Source organism: Bos indicus, chromosome 9 (assembly GCF_029378745.1).
Source record: "Bos indicus isolate NIAB-ARS_2022 breed Sahiwal x Tharparkar chromosome 9, NIAB-ARS_B.indTharparkar_mat_pri_1.0, whole genome shotgun sequence".
Taxonomy (NCBI): Eukaryota; Metazoa; Chordata; class Mammalia; order Artiodactyla; family Bovidae; genus Bos; species Bos indicus.
In genome coordinates this window covers 30,189,707-30,214,335 of record NC_091768.1, presented here as the reverse complement: position 1 = coordinate 30,214,335, position 24,629 = coordinate 30,189,707, and the positions used below count along the sequence as shown (strand labels likewise).

At 39.2% G+C, this 24,629-nt stretch overlaps 1 protein-coding gene across 7 annotated transcripts in view; it reads right to left on the bottom strand.

Moving 5' to 3' along the window:
- The window catches only part of TBC1D32 (TBC1 domain family member 32), a 206,220-nt gene that overhangs the window by 93,305 nt on the left and 88,286 nt on the right, over window positions 1-24,629 (bottom strand). For all 7 annotated transcript variants that reach the window (XM_070795892.1, XM_070795889.1, XM_070795891.1 and 4 more), the window contains one exon: window positions 18,912-19,000. In XM_070795892.1, coding sequence (XP_070651993.1) covers window positions 18,912-19,000 — 89 coding nt within the window. The remainder of the gene's footprint in view (window positions 1-18,911; window positions 19,001-24,629) is intronic.

Below are 24,629 nucleotides of genomic sequence, written 5' to 3'. Positions count from 1 at the left end.
GTACACACAAATTAGCTAGTAAAAATGCAATACCCAGTTCCATGCCATTTGATCAAACCCAACAATGAGACATGAATTACAAGCACACTAACCACACCTACAAATCTGGAGCTTAAAGATTCTGATACAACTATAACCGTTTATGAAGAATAAAAAAGGGGGCAAGGTCAGTTTGCCCATAAAACTAGTGAGCAGCAAAAAGAGTGAGCAGGGGCTGTGGAAAGTCTCCTCATTTGAGCTACGTACCAAATTCACATCATAGTTTCAGAAAGTGCTCTGGGATCTCCTGAAGCTGGCAACTGTTCGGATTTCCCTAAGTGCACACAGAGTACAGCTTTTGAATATAACAAGTTTGCTGAACTTGTGTGGTGTGCTGTGTTGTGCTTAGTTGCTCAGTCATGTCTGACTCTTTGAGACCCTATGCACTATAGACCAGCAGGCTTCTTTGTCTATGGGGATTCTCCAGGCAAGAATACTGGAGTGGGTTGCCATGTCCTCCAGCAGGGGATCTTCCCAACCCAGGGGTCACACTGCAGGCAGATTCTTAACCATCTGAGTCACCAGGGAAGCCCAAGAAAAATGGAATGAGTAGCCTATCCCTTCTCCTGGGGAACTTCCTGACCCAAGAATTGAACTAGGGTCTACTGCAATGCAGGCAGATTCTTTACCAGCTGAGTCACCAGGGAAGCCCAAACTTGTGTGTGCATATCCAAATGGTCAATAAAATCTGGACGTGTGGTCAAGAGATAGCACAGAGGACAGATAGAAAGATACAAAGTTAGCTAGTAAAGAAGTGAACATTGAAACCACTGTAGAAAATAAAAAAAATAATAATAATTTTAAAAAATGGGTAAAGGACTAAAGACATACTCTAGAATTCAGTTAGAAAGGTAGGTAGTAAAAGAGGAAAAGTCACCAAAATGACTCATAAAAAGAACTCCAGAAATAGAGACAAACGTCATACGATTCGCCCAAACAGACCATATATAGCAGTGCAGCACTTAGTAGGAATTCAGCAACTATTTTCTCAATGTATTAACCAAATGAAAGGAAAGTGTCAAAACTTGGTAGAATATAATATGGTACAGAGAGGTCAAGTAAAATGAGTCATAGGAAGAGGGCGTAAAGAAATACATAAGGTAGGAAATATGCCTAAAATTGAACTCAGTTTAGTTCAGTCACTTAGTGGTGTCCAACTCTTTGTGAACCCATGAACCATAGCACGCCAGGCCTCCGTGTCCATCACCAACTCCCGGAGTTTACCCAAACTCATGTCCATTGAGTCAGTGATGCCATCCAACCATCTCATCCTCTGTTGTTCCCTTCTCCTCCTGCCCTCCATCTTTCCCAGCGTCAGGGTCTTTTCAAATGAGTCAGCTCTTTGCATCAGGTGGCCAAAGTATTGGAGTTTGAGCTTCAACATCAGTCCTTTCAGTGAACACCCAGGACTGATCTCCTTTAGGATGGACTGGTTGGATCTCCTTGCAGTCCAAGGGACTTTCAAGAGTCTTCTCCAACATTACAGTTCAAAAGCATCAATTCTTTGGTGCTCAGCTTTCTTTATAGTCCAACTCTCACATCCATACATGAATACTGGAAAAACCATAGCCTTGACTAGATGGACCTTTGTTGACAAAGTAATGTCTCTGCTTTTTAATATGCTATCTAGGTTGGTCATAACTTTCCTTCCAAGGAGTAAGCGTCTTTTAATTTCATGGCTGCAATCACCATCTGCAGTGATTTTGGAACCCAGAAAAATAAAGTCTGACACTGTTTCCCAACCTATTTGCCATGAAGTGATGACACCAGATGCCATGATCTTCGTTTTCTGAATGTTTAGCTTTAAGCCAACTTTTTCACTCTCCTCTTTCACTTTCATCAACAGGCTCTTTAGTTCCTGTTCACTTTCTGCCATAAGGGTGGTGTCATCTGCATATCTGAGGTGATTGATATTTCTCCTGGCAATCTTGATTCCAGCTTGTGTTTCTTCCAGCCCAGTGTTTCTCATGATGTACTCTGCATATAAGTTAAATAAGCAGAGTGAAAACACATGGCCTTGACGTACTCCTTTTCCTATTTGGACCAGTCTGTTGTTCCATGTCCAGTTCTAACTGTTGCTTCCTGACCTGTATACAGGTTTCTCAAGAGGCAGGTCAGGTGGTCTGGTATTCCCATCTCTTTCAGAATGATCCACAGTTTATTGATCCACACAGTCAAAAGCTTTTGCATAGACAATAAACTTAAACTAAGCAAGCCCATTTCTAAAGAATAGTTTTAAGAAATAAATATGGAACAAGATATTGATAATGATGCAAAATAAAAAAAAAATTAAATAAGCTACATTTATAAAGAGAAAGCTGGGATATGCACTGGAATATTATTCATCCTTTTAAAATTATGGTATAGATGAATATTTATAGATATGAGAGAATAATTTAAAATAAGTTTAAAAGGCAGATTAAAAACAATAAGCCCATTGTTCAAAAAGAATTTTCAGTCAAAGGAGCTGTAGGCATGAAGAGACTAGTGCTGGTTATCTTCAACAGGTACGAGTTTTCCCTTAAGAGGATAATGAATACTGTTTTCATTATATTCTAATTATTCTATATAAACAAAAACTCTTTGATAGATAATTCTAAATTGGTTATTTTAATCAGTTTGACATCATTTGATTGTCTTCTTTCTGTTCAGTTCAGTCTCTCAGTCATGTCCGACTCTGACTCCATGGACAGCAGCACGCCAGGCTTCCCTATCTGTCACCAACTCCCAGAGCTTACTCAAATGTGTGTCCATTGAGTTGGTGATGCCATCCAACAATCTCATCCTCTGTCATCCCCTTCTCCTCCTGCCTTCAATCTTTCCCAGTGTTAGGGTCTTTTCAAATGATTCAGTTCTTCCCATCGGCTGATCAAAGTATTGGAGCTTCATCTTCAGCATCAGCCTTGCCAATGAATATTCAGGATTAATTTCCCTTAGGATTGACTGTTTGTGCTGCGACGACCGGGGCACAAAGCGCAGGTGGCTGTGACAACTGGCTCTTGGCTGCAACGACCGGTGCACTAAGCGCGGCCGAGAGGAGCTACCCCACGTCTGAAGTCAGGGGCAGAAGCCAGGAGGACCCCATGCCCCAAGGGCGGCGGCCAAGAGGAGTTACCCCACGTCCGAGGTCAGGGGCAGTGGCTGAGAGTGCCAGGCTGCGATGGCACAGGAACGGCTGAGAGGAGCTACCCCACGTCCGAGGTCGGGGCGGGGCGGCTGAGAGGAGCTACCCCGCATCCAAGGTCAGGGGAGAGGGATGGGGAACGAGAGGAGTTACCCCGCGTCCAAGATGAGGGGCGGCCAGAAGGAGCGCCCCCACGCCTGAGGCCAGGGGCTGCGACCAGGAGGTGCAACCCCACGCCCGAGGCCAGGGGCGGCAGCTGGGAGGCGCTACCCCACGCCCCAACACCTGAGGCCAGGGGCGGCGGCTGGGAGGACCAACCCCACACCTGAGGCCAGGGGCAGCAGCTGGGAGGCGCTACCCCACGCCCCAACACCTGAGGCCAGGGGCAGCGGCCGGGAGGAGCTACCCTATGCCCCCATGCCAGAGGCCAGGGGCTGCGGCTTGGAGGACCAACCCCACGCCTGAGGCCAGGGGCAGCAGCTGGGAGGCGGTACCCCACGCCCCAACACCTGAGGCCAGGGGCGGCGGCTGGGAGGACCAACCCCACGTCCAAGGAGCAGTGGCTGCGCGGGAGGAGGAGGGCCTAGAGGAGCTATCCCACACTGAAGGTCAGGAAGGGCGGTGGTGAGGAGATACCCCTTGTCCAAGGTAAGGAGCAGCGGCTGCGCTTTGCTGGAGTAGCCATGAAGAGATACCCCATGCCCAAGGTAAGAGAAACCCAAGTAAGACGGTAGGTGTTGCAAGAGGGCATCAGAGGGCAGACACACTGAAACCATACTCACAGAAAACTAGTCAATCTAATCACTCTAGGACCACAGCCTTGTCTAACTCAATGAAACTAAGCCATGCCCGTGGGGCAACCCAAGATGAGCAGGTCATGGTGGAGAGATCTGACAGAATGTGGTCCACTGGAGAAGGGAATGGCAAACCACTTGAGTATTCTTGCCTTGAGAACCCCATGAACAGTATGAAAAGGCAAAATGATAAGATACTGAAAGAGGAACTCCCCAGGTCAGTAGGTGCCCAATATGCTACTGGAGATCAGTGGAGAAATAACTCCAGAAAGAATGAAGGGATGGAGCCGAAGCAAAAACAATACCCAGCTGTGGATGTGACTGGTGATAGAAGCAAGGTCCGATGCTGTAAAGAGCAATACTGCATAGGAACCTGGAATGTCAGGTCCATGAATCAAGGCAAATTGGAAGTGGTCAACAAGAGATGGCAAGAGTGAATGTCGACATTCTAGGAATCAGTGAACTAAAATGGACTGGAATGGGTGAATTTAACTCAGATGACCATTATATCTACTACTGTGGGCAGGAATCCCTCAGAAGAAATGGAATAGCCATCATGGTCAACAAAAGAGTCCGAAATGCAGTACCTGGATGCAATCTCAAAAACGACAGAATGATCTCTGTTCATTTCCAAGGCAAATCATTCAATATCATATTAATCCAAGACTATGCCCCAACCAGTAACGGTGAAGAAGCTGAAGTTGAACGGTTCTATGAAGACCTACAAGACCTTTTAGAACTAACACCCAAAAAAGATGTCCTTTTCATTATAGGGGACTGGAATGCAAAAGTAGGAAGTCAAGAAACACCTGGAGTAACAGGCAAATTTGGCCTTGGAATACGGAATGAAGCAGGGCAAAGACTAATAGAGTTTTGCCAAGAAAATGCACTGATCATAATAAACACCCTCTTCCAACAACACAAGAGAAGACTCTACACGTGGACATCACCAGATGGTCAACACCGAAATCAGATTGATTATATTCTTAGCAGCCAAAGATGGAGAAGCTCTATACAGTCAGCAAAAACAAGACCAGGAGCCGACTGTGGCTCAGACCATGAACTCCTTATTGCCAAATTCAGACTTAAATTGAAGAAAGTAGGGAAAACCACTAGACCATACAGGTATGGCCTAAACAAATCCCTTATGATTATACAGTGGAAGGGAGAAATATATTTAAGGGCCTAGATCTGATAGATAGAGTGCCTGATGAACTATGGAATGAGGTTCATGACATTGTACAGGAGACAGGGATCAACACCATCCCCATGGAAAAGAAATGCAAAAAAGCAAAATGGCTTTCTGGGAAGGCCTTACAAATAGCTGTGAAAAGAAGAGAAGTGAAAAGCATAGGAGCAAAGGAAAGATATAAGCATCTGAATGCAGAGTTCCAAAGAATAGCAAGAAGAGATAAGAAAGATTTCCTCACGGGTCAATGCAAAAAAACAGAGGAAAACAACAGAATGGGAAAGACTAGAGATCTCTTCAAGAAAATTAGAGATACGAAGGGAACATTTCATGCAAAGATGGGCTTGATAAAGGACAGAAATGGTATGGACCTAACAGAAGCAGAAGATATTAAGAAGAGGTGGCAAGAATACACAGAAGAACTGTACAAAAAAGATCTTCACGACCCAGATAATCACGATGGTGTGATCACTCACCTAGAGCCAGACATCCTGGAATGTGAAGTCAAGTGGGTCTTACAAAGTATCACTACAAACAAAGCTAGTTGAGGTGATGGAATTCCAGTTGAGCTATTTCAAATCCTGAAAGATGATGCTGTGAAAGTGCTGCACTCAATATGCCAACAAATTTGGAAAACTCAGCAGTGGCCACAAGACTGCAAAAGGTCAATTTTCATTCAAATCCCAAAGAAAAGCAATGCCAAAGAATGCTCAAACTACCACACAATTGCACTCATCTCACACACTAGTAAAGTAATGCTCAAAATTCTCCAGGCCAGGCTTCAGCAATATGTGAACCGTGAACTTCCAGATGTTCAAGCTGGTTTTAGAAAAGGCAGAGGAACCAGAGAGCAAATTGCCAACATCCGCTGGATAATGGAAAAAGCAAGAGAGTTCCAGAAAAACATCTATTTCTGCTTTATTGACTAGGCCAAAGCCTTTGACTGTGTGGATCACAATAACCTATGGAAAATTCTGGAAGGGATGGGAACACCAGACCACCTGGCCTGCCTCTTGAGAAATTTGTATGCAGGTCAGGAAGCAACAGTTAGAACTGGACATGGAACAACAGACTGGTTCCAAATAGGAAAAGGAGTACGTCAAGGCTGTATATTGTCACCCTGCTTATTTAACTTCTATGCAGAGTACATCATGAGAAACGCTGGGCTGGAAGAAGCACAAGCTGGAATCAAGATTGCCAGGAGAAATATCAATAACCTCAGACATGCAGATGACACCACCCTTATGGCAGAAAGTGAACAGGAACTAAAAAGCCTCTTGATGAAAGTGAAAGTGGAGAGTGAAAAAGTTGGCTTAAAGCTCAACCTACAGAAAACGAAGATCACGGCATCCGGTCCCATCACTTCATGGGAAATAGATGGGGAAACAGTGGAAACAGTGGCAGACTTTATTTTTGGGGGCTCCAAAATCACTGCAGATGGTGACTGCAGCTATGAAATTAAAAGACGCTTACTCCTTGGAAGGAAGGTTATAACCAACCTAGATAGCATATTGAAAAGCAGAGACATTACTTTGCCAACAAAGGTTCGTCTAGTCAAGGCTATGGTTTTTCCTGTGGTCATGTATGGATGTGAGAGTTGGACTGTGAAGAAGGCTGAGCGCCGAAGAATTGATGCCTTTGAACTGTGGTGCTGGAAAAGACTCTTGCAAGTCCCTTGGACTGCAAGGAGATCCACCCAGTCCATTCTGAAGGAGATCAGCCCTGGGATTTCTTTGGAAGGAATGATGCTAAAGCTCAAACTCCAGTACTTTGGCCACCTCATGCGAAGAGTTGACTCATTGGAAAAGACTCTGACGCTGGGAGGGATTAGGGGAAGGAGGAGAAGGGGATGACTGAGAATGAGATGGCTGGATGGCATCACGACTCGATGGACGTGAGTCTGGGTGAACTCCGGGAGTTGGTGATGGACAGGGAGGCCTGGCGTGCTGCAATTCATGGGGTCGCAAAGAGTCAGACACGACTGAGCAACTGAACTGAACTGAACTCTTTATTGTCCAAGGGACTATCAAGACTCTTCTGCAACACCAGAGTTAAAGGCATCAATTCTTCAGCACTCAGCCTTCTTTATGGTCCAACTCTCACATCCATACATGACTACTGGAAGAACCATCGCTTTGACTATATGGATCATCCTTGGTAAAGTAATCTCTCCGTTTTTTAAAATGCTGTCAAGGGTGGTCATAGCTTTTCTTCCAAGGAGCAATCACCTTTTAATTTCATGGCTGCATTCACAATCTGCAGTGATTTTGGAGCCCAAGAAAATAAAGTCTCTCATTGTTTTCATTGTTTCCCCATCTATTTGCCATGAAGTGATGGGACCAGATGTCAGGATCTTCAATTTTTAAATGCTAACTTTTAAGTCAGCTTTTTCACACTCCTCTTTCACTTTCATCAAGAGGCTCTTTAGTTCCTCTTTGCTTTCTGTCATAAAGGTGGTGTCATCTACATATCTGAGGCTATTGATATTTGTCCCAGCAATCTTGATGCCAGCTTGTGCTTCATCCAGTCTGGCATTTTGCATGATGTACTCTGCATAGAAGTTAAATAAGCAGGCTGAGAATATACAGCCTTGATGTACTCCTTTCCCAATTTGGAACCAGTCTGTTGTTCCATGTCCGGTTCTAATTATTGCTTCTTGACTTTCATAAAGACATCTCAGGAGGTACGTAAGGAGGTCTGGTATTCCCATCTCTTTCAGTTTGTTGTGATCCACACAGCTTTAGCATAGTCAATGAAGCAGAAGTACATGTTTTTCTGGAATTCTGTTGCTTTTTCTATGATTCAATGGATGTTGGCAATTTGCTCTCTGGTTCCTCTGCCTTTTATAAATCCAGCTTGACATTCTGCAAGTTCTCAGTTCATGTACTGTTGAAGCCTTGCTTAGAGAATTTTGAGCATTACTTGCTAGCACGTGAGATGAGTGCACATGAGTTTGAACATTCTCTGGCATTACCTTTCCTTGGGATTAGAATGAAAACTGACATTTTCCAGTTGTGGCCACTGCTGAGTTTTCCAAATTTGCTGGCATATTGAGCACAGCATTTCACAGCATCACCTTTTAGGATTTGAAATAGCTCAGCTGGAATTCCATCACCTTGACTAGCTTTGTTCATAGCAATGCTTCCCTAAGGCCCACTTGACTTCACACTCCAGGATATCTGGCTCTAGGTGAGTCATCACACCATCACAGTTACCTAGAGTCATGAGGACCTACTTCTGTGTACTCTTGTCACCTCTTCTAAATATTGTCTGCTTCTGTTAGGTCCATACTGTTTCTGTCCTTTATTGTACCCATCTTTACATGAAATCTTCCCTTGGTTATCTCTAATTTTCTTGAAGAGACCGCTAGTCTTTCCCATTCTATTGTTTTCCTCTATTTCTTTGCACTGATCACTTAGGAAGGCTTTCTTATCTCTCTCCTTGCTATTCTTTGGAATTCTCCATTCATATGGATACATCTTTCCTTTTCTCCTTTGTCTTTCACTTCTCTTCTTTTCTTAGCTAGTTGCAAGGGCTCCTCAGACAATCATTCTGTCTTTTTGCATTTCTTTTTCTTGTGGGTGGTTTTGAGCACCGCCTCCTGTACAATGTTTAGAACCTCTGTCCACAGTTCTTCAGGTACTCGGTCTATCAGATCTAATCTTTTGACTCTCCTTGTCACTTCTACTGTATAATCATAAGGGATTTGATTTAGGTCAGAACTGAATGGTCTAGTGGTTTTCCCTACTTTCTTCAATTTAAGTCTAAATTTGGCAATAAAGAGTTCATGATCTGAAGCACAGTCAGCTCGTGGTCTTGTTTTTGCTGACTGTATAGAGCGTCTCCATCTTTGGCTGCAAAGAATATAATCATTCTTATTTCGGTATTGACCATCTGGTGATGTCATGTGTAGTCATCTCTTGTACGGCTGAAGTTAGTGTTTGCTATGACCAGTGTGTTCTCTTGGCAAAACTCTGTTAGCCTTTGACGTGCTTCAATTTGTACTCCAAGGCCAAACTTGACTGTTACTACAAGGATCTCTTGACTTCCTACTTTTGCATTCCAGTCCCCTTTGATGAAAAGGACATCTTTTTTGGGTGTTAGTTCTAGCAGGTCTTGTAGGTCTTCACAGAACCATTCAACTTCAGTTTCTTCGGCATTAGTGGCTGGGGCATAGACTTGGATTACTGTGATATTGAATGGTTTGCCTAGGAAACGAACAGAGATCATTCTGTCATTTTTGAGATGGCACCCAATTACTGCATTCTGGACTCTTTTGTTGACTATGAGAGCTACTTCATTTCTTCTTAGGGATTCTTGCCCACAGTAATAGATACAGGGGTCATCTGAATTAAATTTGCCCATTCCGATCCATTTTAGTTCACTGATTCTTAAAATATCTATGTTCACTCTTGCAATCTTCTGTTTGACCTGAGCTGTTTAAAGATTACCTTCTTTAAATTAACTTAATAGAATAAAATCATGTTTTTTATATATGCATGTGTGTATATCCAGAACCCAAAATGTGGACAGTTTTGTGGTTATATTCTAATTTTTGATGTTAAAGAAAGATTACAAAAGATTTTTAAAATTATTTATTACCAGTGTTAATAAGATTTAAGTTTACCTGGCATCTGGGTCACTGGAAATAAATAGTTTGATGTTTTGTTGTGATGGAATATTAACACTTTTCTATATTCAAGATAACCAGACTGTTTCTAAACTGAAAAACAAATATGTATTTTTTTATTTTTCCTCTTCAAGTCATCTTCCAGGTCAAACTTTCTATAAAGAAGTTAGTTATGCAAAAAAATATTCATTATAATGTGTATAAAATTTACTATTCATTGATATAAAATAAAATAGAAAATGATTAATTTTAAAGGCTGTTCTTTAAATTTGGATTCCTGAGTTTTATTTTGAGGAAAATTAACAAATAGGCCACATTAGAGTTTCAAATGAAGACATATTATAATAGATTTTAGGAGAACTATATTAACATTTTTAACCATATTAAATTTTAATGTGTATAATTAAGAATGACTACCTAAGATTTAAGATGTTAAAAATAAGCAATTCTAAAATCAATAACTAAAACATAATTTACAGTTTGAGATAAAGACTATTTATATTAATAATGATGTAACTTTTTTCTCTATAAAATACAGTTTTCATATTGAAATAAAATAGTCTAGGGAAGAGTATAATGTTCTTCTAGCCTAAAGATCAGAGAAGGCAATGGCACCCCACTCCAGTACTCTTGCCTAGAGAATCCCATGGATGGAGGAGCCTGGTAGGCTGCAGTCCATGGGGTTGCTAAGGATTAGACATGACTGAGAGACTTCCCTTTCACATTTCACTTTCATGCATTGGAGAAGGCAATGGCAACCCACTCCAGTATTCTTGCCTGGAGAATCCCAGGGACGGGGGAGGCTGGTGGGCTGCCATCTATGGAGTCGCACAGAGTCGGACACGACTGAAGCGACTTAGCAGCAGCAGCAGCAGCCTAAAGATGGTTGCTGCTTAGTCACTCAGTCATGTCTGACTCTTTGCAACCCCATGGACCGTAGCCTACCAGGCTCCTCTGTCCATGGGATTCTCCAGGCAAGAATACTGGAGTGGGTTGCCATTCTGTTCTCCAAAAAGATGGTTAATAAAATCTTAAAACTGCTAAACCTTGAACAACATCAAGTTGCTCATGGGATCTGACAACAAAAAGAAAAGACAAGAACAAAAATAAGTAAGTGGGACCAGATGACACTAAGAAAATCAATAGAATGAAAAGACAACCTAAATAATGAGAGAGAAAAAGCTGCACACCATATAGCTGATAAGGGGCTAATAATCCAAAATGTATAAAGAACTCATCCAACTCAAAAACAAAAACAAAATATATATATGTATATATATAATTTAAAAATGGGAAGAGGGTCTAAATATACATTTTTCCAAAGACAACAAATGGCCAACAGGTACATGAAAAGATGCTCAGATTCCCTAATCACCAGGGTAATGCAAATCAAAACTACCTCACACTTGTTAGAATGGCTATTATCCAAATACCAAGAAATAATGTTAGGATATGGAGAAAAGGGAACTCTTGTGCACTGTTGGTGGAAACACAAGTTGGTACAGCCACCACAGAATACAGTACAGAGGTTTCTCAAAAAATTAAAAATATAAGTACCATATGATACAGCAATTTTGCTTCCGTATATTTTACCCAAAGAAAATGAAAACACTAATTCAAAAAGATATATATACCCCCAAGTTCATAGCAGCATTGTTTATAAAAGGAAAGAAATGAAACAAACTAAATTTCAATTGATGTATAAATGGATAAAGAAAAAATATATATATATATAATGAGATTATTCAGCCATACAAAACAAAATCTTTCCATTCGCAACATGAATTGGCCTTGAGAGCATTACAGTAAGTGAAATAAGTCTGAAAGACAAATACTGTATGATCACTTACATGTGGAATAAAAAAAAAAAAACAGTTCATGCATAGAGAACAGACTGACTGCCAAAGGATAGTGGAAGGGCAAGATGGGTCAAGAGAACGTGTACTACATTTGGAAGTTGCTAAGACAGTAAATCTTCAATGTTCTCATTACAAGAAAAAAACGATTCCTATTAACTATGCATGCATGCTGATGATCTTAAGTAGACTTCTGTGTTGAAGTCTACTTCACACATTTATACACAATATATACAAGTATATTTCACAATATATACAACTATCACCTGAACTATATTATGTCAATTACATCTCAAATTACAGACAATTACACCTCAAATTATAGAGGATAAAAACCTCACTGTGCCTTAATTAGTGTCCTTAAAAGACATGTTTAAGAAAATAATTTGCACATAGCATATAATAAATGCACAGCTTCTTTGAAAAAGTTTCCAGGCAACTGTCTTAATCAACAGAGTTAGCAAATGAATATTAACCCAATAACCAAAAAGTACTAGGCAATGAGGTGGCATGAAAGTAAAAGAAAATGATACTCCCTCAGGAAGATTTAAGTCTTAGTCAGAGAGAAAAATAAAATTAAGTCCTTGTGAATGACCAAAAAGGCAATGGACATCCAGGAAAATTAAAAGATCAGAGTATGCTATAATAGGGCTTACTTTGGGGCTCAGCTGGTAAGGAATCTGCCTGCAATGTGGGAGAACTGGGTTTGATCCCTGGGTTGGGAAGATCCCCTGGAGAAGGAAAAGGCTACCCACTCCAGTATCCTGGCCTGGAGAATTCCACGGACTGTATAGTCCATGGGGTCACAAAGAGTCGGACATGACTGAACGATTTTCACTATATGCTATAATAAGTCAAGGAGAAAGTAATTCATAAAGAAAGCTTTGCCTTGAAAGAGGATGATCCAAATTTTAACAAAGATGGCAAAAGTGAAGATAACATTCAAGACAAACAGGTATAGAGGCAATAATAAACACTGTGCTTGATGGAACAAAGTCTAACCTACATTAGTTCAGGGTGAGGAAGGTAGAAAATATTAATAATATACATAGGAGGTGAAGATATTATGGAGCTCCTTGAAAGCCACATAGAGTCTGGAACTGTCAAATTATTTAAAATGGGATGATGGAGAGCTTTATAAAGATGCTATTCTTTTCTGCATTAATTACCTCACATTTTTCATTATCAACATCCAATTTCTCACTAGATAGCAAGGTTAAAGAGAATGAGCATCACATCATATTTACACATTATTACATCTCCTACATGTAGTGGAGCTACGTGTTCAAAGAGTTCAAAAGTGCTGGTTGTTAGGTCATTTCAAACAGGGCTAATGGGACCAAATCTAGGAACCCTTAATGCTTTGACCAAAGACTGAATTCTTCATTGGATATTACAGTCACTCGAGGGTGCTATGCTTTCCTCTTGGAGATACAAGCCACTCACAGAGGATGAGATGGTTGGATGGCATCACCGACTCAATGGACATGAGTGTGAGCAAACTCTGGGATATGGTGAAGGACAGGGAAGCCTGGTGTTCTGCAGTCCATGCGGTCACAAAGAGTCAGACACAACTGAGCAACTGAACAACAACAACATACGCACAGCTGGCGATTTGGGAAAGTAAATATAAATGTGAATGTCTTCCAAGTTAAAAAAAAAAAACTGGCTAAGTAAATAGAGAAAACTAAAATTTTTTAAATTTTACTCTAGTCAAATATAAAAAGTATTGCTCATCTTAGGTCACTACAAGAAACCCAGATTAGCTTCATTTCCTTCCTGGGTAGAGAGGAAAATAGAGTCTCTGACTTATGAAGGTAGGTCAGGAAATGGCAGGAGCACATCCTTCTAACATAGGAAGCTGGGAGGCCAAATCAATGAGAACATTAATGTCCTCAGCTTTTTTATAGCAGAGAGTCAATCAATACTTTATAAAAGTGAGACATAATGCTCAGACCACTTGAAGTATTTTATATAATCTTTTTTCTTAACCTTAGAGGAAATGCTGGGGATATAATTACCTCTCAAGTGAAAAGACAGCTATTTGAAATTCAGCAATTCTTTCTGTCTCACTAGGGTTTCTTTTTCTTTTCTATGAAATTCATTTTGAATTTTAAATGGAAACAATGATTCCATTTTTATAAACTATTTCCACATATCTATTCTTCTGTCTGTATATGCATAGAAAGACATCTAGAATGATTTTCCTCAATGTTGATAATGTCACTTTCAGAGTTAGAAGAAATTTCATTTATTATATTTAATTACCTGCATTGGTTAATTTCTTTATAATAAAAACAAATTATTTTTTGAAATGCAAAGAAAATTAAGATGACTCAATGAGTCGTCTGGTAGTTCAGAATAATGATTTACATTGGGGATAAAAACTGGGACATCCACTGGCATACAGATGTACTAAAAGGCAAAAGCAAAAGTGAATGAACTACAGGTAGAGCATAAAGGAAAAAGTGGATTCAGAACCAAGCCCTGAGTATTCTATCAATCAGAGGTTGCCTAGAAAATGAAAAAGAGCAGAAACTGCAGCCATAGGAGTATGTGCTATCACAGAAGGTAAAAGAATTCTCATATAGAAAGAAATCTCCCATTATGTCAATGTCTTGCTTACAGCAAGATGAGAATATAGAATCCACTAGATTCATCAGCATAGAAGCTGCAAGTGACCTTGAGATGAATAGGATGTGCAATTCTGACAGAGCTGTACAAGTCAATATCAAATCTTAAGTGGGCTGAGGAGTAAAGAGAGGTGAACAAGCAGGGACAGTTTGTGCAGATATGTTTTGCTGCAAGAGGAAAAGAAATAGGAAGTGACTGCAGAGAGACATGATATCAAGAGAAGTTTCTTTGTGCATATGTTTTGCTGCATTTCAATATAAATTGGGACATGTAAAGGCAAGTCTGCACACTGTTGATGTGGAAACAAAGAGGTTTAGGAGAGCTAATCAAAGAAGCAAGCTTCTTGAGTATTAGCCGTTTACAATATAAGACCCTGGCAAATAAAAATTCAGAAACTTAAATAGGATGTGATGCTGCTGAAAGTGTAAATCCACATTTCCCTAAGCCCCAAATTAGCCTTATCTAAGTGCTGTGGAAAACCTAAAGATATTGTATAAAACTTAACATTATGCTAGTCTAGATTTTTGAAGCAAGGGGAAAAAAAATAAAGTGAATGGAAGACAGCAATGCTAAATGAAGAAATCAAACACATTAACAAGATGAGCCACTGAAGAGAATGGTACAATTAGAAACAAACCAAAAAATTGTGGGACTGAGAAAAAATGATACAGGCAAAAATCCCAAATACTAAGAAATGGGATTTAAAGGCAAAGCCAAAGAATGCTCAAACTACCACACAATTGCACTCACCTCACACGCTAGTAAAGTAATGCTCAAAATTCTCCAAGCCAGGCTTCAGCAATATGTGAACCGTGAACTTTCTGATGTTCAAGCTGGTTTTAGAAAAGGCAGAGGAACCAGAGATCAAATTGCCAACATCCCCTGGATCATGGAAAAAGCAAGAGAGTTCCAGAAAAACATCTATTTTGCTTTATTGACTATGCCAAAGCCTTTGACTGTGTGGATCACAATAAACTGTGGAAAATTCTGAAAGAGATGGGAATACCAGACCACCTGACCTGCCTCTTGAGAAATTTGTATGCAGGTCAGGAAGCAACAGTTAGAACTGGAAATGGAACAACAGACTGGTTCCAAATAGGAAAAGGAGTACGTCAAGGCTGTATATTGTCACCCTGCTTATTTAACTTATATGCAGAGTACATCATGAGAAACGCTGGGCTGCAGGAAGCACAAGCTGGAATCAAGATTGCCAGGAGAAATATCAGTCACCTCAGATATGCAGATGACACCACCCTTATGGCAGAAAGTGAAGAGGAACTAAAAAGCCTCTTGATGAAAGTGAAAGTGGAGAGTGAAAAAGTTGGCTTAAAGCTCAACATTCAGAAAACGCAGATCACGGCATCCGGTCCCATCACTTCATGGGAAATAGATGGGGAAACAGTGGAAACAGTGGCAGACTTTATTTTTTGGGGCTCCAAAATCACTGCAGATGGTGATTGCAGCCATGAAATTAAAAGACGCTTACTCCTTGGAAGGAAAGTTATGACCAACCTAGATAGCATATTGAAAAGCAGAGACATTACTTTGCCAACAAAGGTTCGTCTAGTCAAGGCTATGGTTTTTCCTGTGGTCATGTATGGATGTGAGAGTTGGACTGTAAAGAAGGCTGAGTGCCAAAGAATTGATGCCTTTGAACTGTGGTGTTGGAGAAGACTCTTGAGAGTCCCTTGGACTGCAAGGAGATCCAACCAGTCTATTCTGAAGGAGATCAGCCCTGGGATTTCTTTGGAAGGAATATGCTAAAGCTGAAACTCCAGTACTTTGGCCACCTCATGCGAAGAGTTGACTCATTGGAAAAGACCCTGATGCTGGGAGGGATTGGGAGCAGGAGGAGAAGGGGACGACAGAGAATGAGATGGCTGGATGGCATCACTGACTCAATGGATGTGAGTCTTTGTGAACTCCGGGAGTTGGTGATGGACAGGGAGGCCTGGTGTGCTGCGATTCATGGGGTCGCCAAGAGTCGGACATGACTGAGCGACTGAACTGAACTGAAGCTATGATTTAAATTATCACCATTGGACCTCAGTGACCAATGCTAGATGGAATCAGTAGAAAAATGAAAATAAACTAACTTGAGATGCATAACTTAAAAACATAACTGAGTATTATAAGGATGGACTTTAAAATACAATAAAACAAACTTCCTGTCAAGGAAAAATCTGTTAAAAGGAACATAAAATTAAAATACGAATTTTTCTTCAAAAAGTTGTTTGAATGCTGACATTATAAATAGCCTATTACCTGGCAGCATCTAGAAGACTACAGAGATACTCAAAAAATGAAGTTAAAATTTATTTCCTAAGTAAAAATCAAAAATAGTATAGAGCAAGTAGACAGATATAAAGAAACACTTGAAGTACTGCTTCTCTATATCTATTACTAACATTTTTATAGTGCTTTCTATGTGTCAAGCACTGCTATACCCTTCTAATTTTTCATATGTAAGTCTCAGGGTAACTCTATGAGGAGATATACAATTATCCTCCATTTTATAGATGAGTAACTGACATCTCACTTTCAGTTCTGTTTAGTCACTCAGTCATGTCTGACTCTTTGTGACTCCATGGACTGCAGCACATGAGGCCTCCCTGCCCATCACCAACTCCCGGAGTTTACTCAAACTCATGTCCATCAAGTCGGTGATGCCATCCAACTATCTCATTCTCTGTCATCCCCTTTTCCTCCTGCCTTCAATCCTTCCCAGCATCAGGGTCTTTTCAAATGAGTCAGCTCTTCACATCAGGTGGCCAAAGTATTGGAGTTTCAGCTTCAACATCAGCTTTCCAATGAATATTCAGGACTGATTTCCTTTAGAATGGACTGGCTGGATCTTTTTTGCAGTCCAAGAGATCTCACTTTATACAACTAGTAAACAGCAGGCAGTCTGACTCCATGTTGCTAACCACTATATTGATGGTTATTACATGTATCAAGAATAGAATGGTAAATCTTTTTCATGTAGGAGAGAATGACTCCATTTAAACATTATAAGAAGGCACACACACGCACATCAGTATACTTTATCCTCAGGAGTATTTTACTTCTTGGATTGCTTTTTACGTGACTTAAAATCCTACTGTTAAAAATTTAGCCAGAATACCAGAGGAAAATATTACTTTATAAAAGAAAGAAAACATATAGAAAAAAAATTCATTCAATGCATTAATAAGAAGAGGCCAAAATCTACGGTCCACAATTAGAAAACTCAGAAAAATACTTGCTATTCAAAAGGAGGATTCCCCAGAAATCCTCATCACTGTTTGCTATGTGATTATCTGATGCTATTCACAGAAAGTTAAAATTGAATGTGAAAACACATTTTGAGATAAAAAGCACACTACCCAAAAAAGTATAATAGCTATATCTTTTTTTTCTATCTTCTTTGAACTAGAAAGTCCAAAAATGAAGCTCAGCTATTAATGAGTGTAATTTTAAAAAAGGTTTAAGACTTATATACTACCATTAGAGAATTCTAATTTTAGAAAAGTAATTGCTTTACTTCTTAGGTAGAACATTCTCACTGACCTCCTCCATCATACTTGAAAAAGTTACTTTGCTAGTTGAAAGGAAACCATGAACCTATGAAAGTGAACATTTCTTCAATTCAGCTGCTTTTAAATGTTAAGGAGTATAAATTCAGAAAATATTTAAACCTTGGGTTAAAGAGTATGATAAATATTGAGGAGCAAAATCTGGGCAAGATAGCATCCATTTCTAGGCCTTTTTTTAAAAAGACCACATTTTGGCAGGAATTCAACCCAATACTGAGGGAGGAAAGCAACAAGCTGAGCTGACTCCATCTTGAAAAAGAAGGAAACTCCATCATGCACGTTCAGTGAGCTCTGGACCATGTGCCTGGGAGCCATGGGGATAACAGCTACAGCCAAACTGGCCTCCCGGACTGATAAACACCAGATTCCATATTAAGAATTCCCGTCACCAAAAAGAATGTAATAATCCTCTATGTAGTCAATGACCTTTGTAATCTTGGTGGCACCCATTGGTGTAGGCTACAGTGTATAACCAGCTGACCCTTCTGATTATGAATCATGGCTGTAACCTGATTGATCTCCCTTTAACATTTTCCAGGCTAGGTTTAAGGAATTTGGGGATGTGGGCTTGAGCAGTACACTTAAGATACATAAGGTTTTCACAAAACTCGGTTGGTTTCCTTAGCTAGGAGGAGACCCTGCCTTGGGCACGTGTAATAAACTGCACTTCACTATCTGCATTGTCCTTCTGAGTCAGTTTGTTTCCCGGAACGTGTGGCTACAACGATACCAATGCAGGGAAGCCCCAGTTGACTCCTGAGAAAACTGAATAGTAAACAAAAATGCCTCTAATAAATCAAGCAAAAGTGATAATACAGAACTTAAATGCAGCAAAGACTACAATGTAAAAATCTAACGACTACAATTTACTCTGTAATGTTACAGAAGACAAATTACTTTTAAACATGCTTTAAAAATAATATTACATAATAAAATAATTTTAAATATTATATCATAAATGTTATAAAATTTAAAAATATTATAAAATTATTTTAAATATTATAAATATAGAACATATGCTCAACTATTTCTACAACACAGAAAACACCAAGTGAAATTCAGCATCTTACCTTAGACCAAAGATGTGTGATTGTTCATAGTTGAATAAAGAACGAATCTTGGCTTCAGAATTCAAAATTATAAGTCTGTCAATAATATCCTATAAAACAGTCTCAGAGTTAGACTGTACTTGGCTGAAACCATTTAAAGAAAATCAAATTGACAAATATTTAGATTTGTGCTTTACATGTGAATGTACGGAGCTTTACATTTGAATGTAGAGAGCCATTTAAAAAAGGGATTTTTTTTTTAAATTAATAGCTGAGTCTCACCCCTAGAGATTCTAAATTAATTGGTCTGGGTGTGATATGGACATTAAGACTTGTAAACATTCCTGAAATGAATCAAATGTTTAGCCAAAAAGGAGAATCGTTAATTTATAACCCACTTTGGTACTGTGTGAGCAGCTTACTGTAACCAGTTCAATACTGTTTAAACTTTTAAAAATGTAAACTACTTTCAAAAAACAAATTTGAATTCTACAAATGTCAAGCATAAACAATGGATTTAGTTTTATCTGGAACTATTTGAGATTTTGTTAATAGATATCTTCTTCTCATGTAAATCAGTGGTTTCCAACCCCGAACACAACCCTATGGAACTTAAAAAAGTAAACATCCGCCCAGGCTCTACCCCAGAGCAATTACCTCACTATTCCTGAGGGTAGGATTCTGGCATTAACATCCTTGTAAAAGCTTCCCAAAGTTGTTGCAATGGGTAACCAGGTTTAAAAATCACTGATGCAGAGAGAACTTGATGCCTAGGTGTCATCAGCTGTCCCAAGCAATGACAATAAAAGCCCAACACAAAATTCTGAGCATTCTCTAAAAGGCTTTCTTTCTATAATGCCTGACTTTTGTGCATATCTTTGTTTAGGCCTAAGATATTTATTCATAGACAAATACCTTTCTCTCTCATTGTTCATTTTCCTGACCAACAAACTTGCTACATTCCATGAGTTTAAATTCAAGATACTTCTGTAACCAATATGGCAAAAAGAGGAAGATTATACTAGGGAATAAAGTCACAGAATATTTACTGAGGTCAATATAGATAATAGTACAAACATATCAAATAACTTAAGAGGCCACAAAATAAGTCTGTAAGAAGGAGGAAATAATGGACTTAAAAATCACATCTGAAAAATAATAAACAAGACACAGTAAATACAGGATTTTTAATAAACTTACAAACTGAAATGTTTACATGGAACACTTAGGAAGGCATTTACCATTCCACAGATATCTTGAAAAATGTGTAAATAATGTAAGCACAAGAATTTACAATCAGCAAATATTAAATAAACTGCCTAACAATGAAGAATGAAAGAATTGCTAACTTTAAGAATCTGTCACTGTTGTCTGCTTCTTAGCAAGCGTTGACTTAAAAATAGTCACAACCTTAAAGTTGAGAGTTATGTTTTATTCAATGCAAATTTTTAGGACTTAAGCTCAAGAGGCAACATCTCAGGAAACCCTGAGAAAACTGCTCTAGGGGGGTGGGTCGGGGTGTGAGTCAGGTTATACAGAAGTTTGCAACAAAAGGCAGGTAGTCTGAACATCTTTGTGAATTAAAGAAAACCAGATATCCCAAATTAAGGAATTTAGCACTTTTCTATGTTTGGAAAGATACAAGAGTCTGGACTCACAGAAATCATTCCTTTTATTAGCATCTCACCTATCCTAGGGCCAGTATCCTAAGTTCACATCCTGAATTCTTTAGTGCTCACCACAGGGAGTGGCTGGAGCCTAATGGCTGCCTGGTCTCACTAAGGTATTTTTCTCCTTCCTGAGTGCCCTCAGGGTTCAGGAATTCACCTTTGGAGGCCCAGAATCACTGATGCCTGTGACATCCTTGTTTACTGATACAGCAGGAAATACTCCATTTCTCACTAGACATTCCTTGTTTCAAAACACTTCTTGACACTTCATGGTTCAAAAGTTTTAGCTCTGAATCTAAGTACTAGATACTGTAAGAATACAGGATATAGAATGTATTTCCAATAAGCTAACTGCAGCAATCTATCAATGATAATGCATTTTTCAGAGAACAAATGTTACAATAAATGAATTCTTCTTCAAAGAGGATTATATTGATGGATCACCACTTAGGGAAGAAAAGGAAACTCCTGAGAAGTCTGCCTTATGGAGAAATTCAGTTTCTAAGCAAAATGGGTATCAAGAAGGCAATGTTTCCTAAAATAAGCAGTAGCTTTCCAGTAACAAATCAGTGCAAGTAAGGTTTGGGACTTGCAAAAAGGAGTCAGGAACTCTGTACTTTTTTTTTTTTTTTTAAAGCATATTGTCTAGCTTGAGAATACATTAAATGACCAAGTAAGCCAGAATGAAACCAAGACTGGAAAAACAAAGAAGAATATTCATTTTCTATAAATCAATATATGTTTGAGTGCCTATTGTGTTTACAATTGTCCCAAAGCTTGTGTTTGTGCTATTTGATGCCTTTTACTTAAGATAGGGCCAAGTGAAGGGTAAAGAACAGATCAACCATAATGCCAATATTCCCATACTTGCATTATTAGGAGTATCTTGCAACTAGTTAGCCCATGAACATCTATAAGCAAAATTCAGTCTATTAAAAGTCCTTCCTTGTACTTTTTCAAAGAAGGGAATGTCTTAGTCCATTCTGGACACTATAATAAAATTCCATAGACTGGGTGGTTTATAAACAACAGAAGTTTATTTCTCACATTTCTGGAGGCTGAGAAGTACAAGATCAAGTTGCCAGATTTTGTGTCTGATGAGGATCTATTTTCTAGCTCACAGACAGTTATTTTTTGCTGTGTCTTCAGATGGCAGAAGGGGCAACGGTTTTTTTTTTTTTTTTTTTTTTTTTTAGGCACTATTCACCCCTCAAAGGGCTTCCCCTGTGGCTCAGCTGGTAAGGAATCTGCCTGCAATGTGGGAGACCTAGGTTGAATCCCTGGGTTGGGAAGATCCCCTGGAAAAGGGAATGGCTACCCACTCCAGTAATCTGGCCTGGAGAATTCCATGGACTGTATAATCCATGGGGTCACAAAGAGGTGGACATGACTGAGAGACTTTTACTTCACTTCACTTCACCCCGTAAAAACCCCACCTCCAAATATCCTCATACTGGGAATGAAGTTTCAATAAATTAATTTGGGGGTATACAAACATTCAGTCTATAGACAAGAGGTAGATGAAAATGCCATTCTGCCAGAGTGGTGAGTTGAATGGTAACTATCCCTGAAAAAGCATGTCTATGTTCTAATCCCAAAAATCTATGACTGTTACCCTATTGAGAAAAAGGGTCTTTGCAGAGGTAACTAAGAATCCAGATAAGATAATCTTGGATTAAGCAAGTAGGCCCTAAATCTAATGACGGTGTTCTTGTAAGAAAAAGACAAAGGGATATTTAAAATAGAAGAGGAGAAAGCCTAAACCAGAAAATGTATACAATGAGCCTGGAATATCCTATCAAATAAATCAATAAATAAAACTACCAAATAACAAAAGGAGTCAGTAGACAATGAAAGAATATTTTGACCATCAAAAGCAATAATGACTGCACTGAGTTGAAATATATGTGTAAAATCCAGAAGTTCATTATGATAATAACCATCATAAAACTTCCCTTTTACAGATTACTAGAACATAAATTTATTACTCTGCAAATTAAAATATCAAGCATTTATTTTGCTATTTCTGAAAGAACTGTATTTCAGGATTCCCTTTATTAAATAATTTCAGTTAAATACAGAAAAGAACGACAGACTAGAATCACCATTTCACATCTCTTAATGAAACAATTAGTACAACTCATAGCAAAAGTAGCCTAGTTTCTCCAATAAGTTAACTGCATGGAAACAAAAAGGGGAAAATGTTTTAGAAAATGACTGAAAAGGATATAATGACTGAATGCAACATGTGGACCTTGTTTGGATCATGACTTGAGAAACTGAAAAAAAACAAAGACATCTTTGACCCAGCAGAGGAAACTTCTATACAGACTACACTAGATATTAGATAATGCGAAGGAGCATGGACTGTGTATAGAGAAAAAGGGAATAAGGAAAAAAACAGAAAGACTGCATCTGGCTTTCACTTTTAAAGGATTATTGTGAGGATAACTTATGAGCTAAGACTGGAAGAAAAAACAGTTAACATATCACTGGAGTAATCTAGACAAGAAACAAAGGTCTAAACTAAGGTAGTCTTAATATAAATAAAGTAAATAAGATCAAGTCATGAAGGAGAGAAAAATTTATAAATAGTAAAAACTACCATAAAGAGGAGTCAAAAATGACTTTCCAGTTTGTAGCTCATTCAACTATGTGAATGATAGTGCCATACGTTGAGATAGAAAAATAAGAAATGGAATTGATTTAAGACAGAGAAAAACATAATATTCAGTTGTGGACATGGTTAAATCTAAGATTTCTATGAGTTTTCCTAATGTCCATTATCTGGTAGATTATGGGTATAGTCCTGGCAGTCAAGTAAGTGATACAGTTCAGAGAGCTGTGAATGTACAACCAAAGCCACAGAATTGGATGAAATGAACCTAAAGGTATGGAACTGTGGTGTTGGAGAAGACTCTTAAGAGTCCCTTGGACTGTAAAGAGATCAAACCAGTCAATACTAAAGGAAATCAGTCCTGAATATTCAACAGAAGGACCGATGCTGAAGCTGAAACTCCCAATATTTTGGCCACCTCATGTGAAGAGGTGACTCACTGGCAAAGACCCTGATGCTGCGAAGAATTGAAGTCAGGAGAAGGGGATAACAGAGGATGAGATAGTTAGATGGCATGATGGACAAGACTTTGAACAAGCTTGACGAGTTGGTGATGGACAGGGAAGCCTGATGTGCTGCAGTACATGGGGTCACAAAGAGTCAGACACAACTGAGTGACTGAACTGATTGAACCTAAAGGACATAAGACAGCAGAAGAGAAGTCCACAAAAGAGACCACAGAAGCTGTAAGAGAACTAGAACTAGTGCCATAGCCACAGAAGACAATGACAATGAGGAGGAATGAATCAACTCCATTAAATGCCACAATGTGGTAAATTAAGTTAAATACAGGGGAAGGTTATTTAACTTATATGCAGAGTACATCATGAAAAATGCTGGGCTGGAAGAAGCACAAGCTGGAATCAAGATTGCCGGGAGAAATATCAATAACCTCAGATATACAGATGACACCACCCTTATAGCAGAAAGTGAACAGGAACTAAAAAGCCTCTTGATGAAAGTGAAAGAGGAGAGTGAAAAAGTTGGCTTAAAGTTCAACATTCAGAAAACTAAGATCATGGCATCCGGTCCCACCACTTCATGGGAAATAGATGGAGAAACAGTGGAAACAGTATCAGACTTTATTTTTTTGGGCTCCAAAATCACTGCAGATGGTGACTGCAGCCATGAAACTAAAAGACACTTACTCCTTGGAAGGAAAGTTATGACCAACCTAGATAGCATATTCAAAAGCAGAGACATTACTTTGCCAACAAAGGTCCGTCTAGTCAAGGCTATGGTTTTTCCAGTGGTCATGTATGGAGTGAGAGTTGGACTGTGAAGAAAGCTGAGCGCCAAAGAATTAGTGCTTTTGAACTGTGGTGTTAGAGAAGACTCTTGAGAGTCCCTTGGACTGCAAGGAGATCCAACCAGTCCATTCTGAAGGAGATCAGCCCTGGGTATTCTTTGGAAGGACTGATGCTAAAGCTGAAACTCCAGTACTTTGGCCAC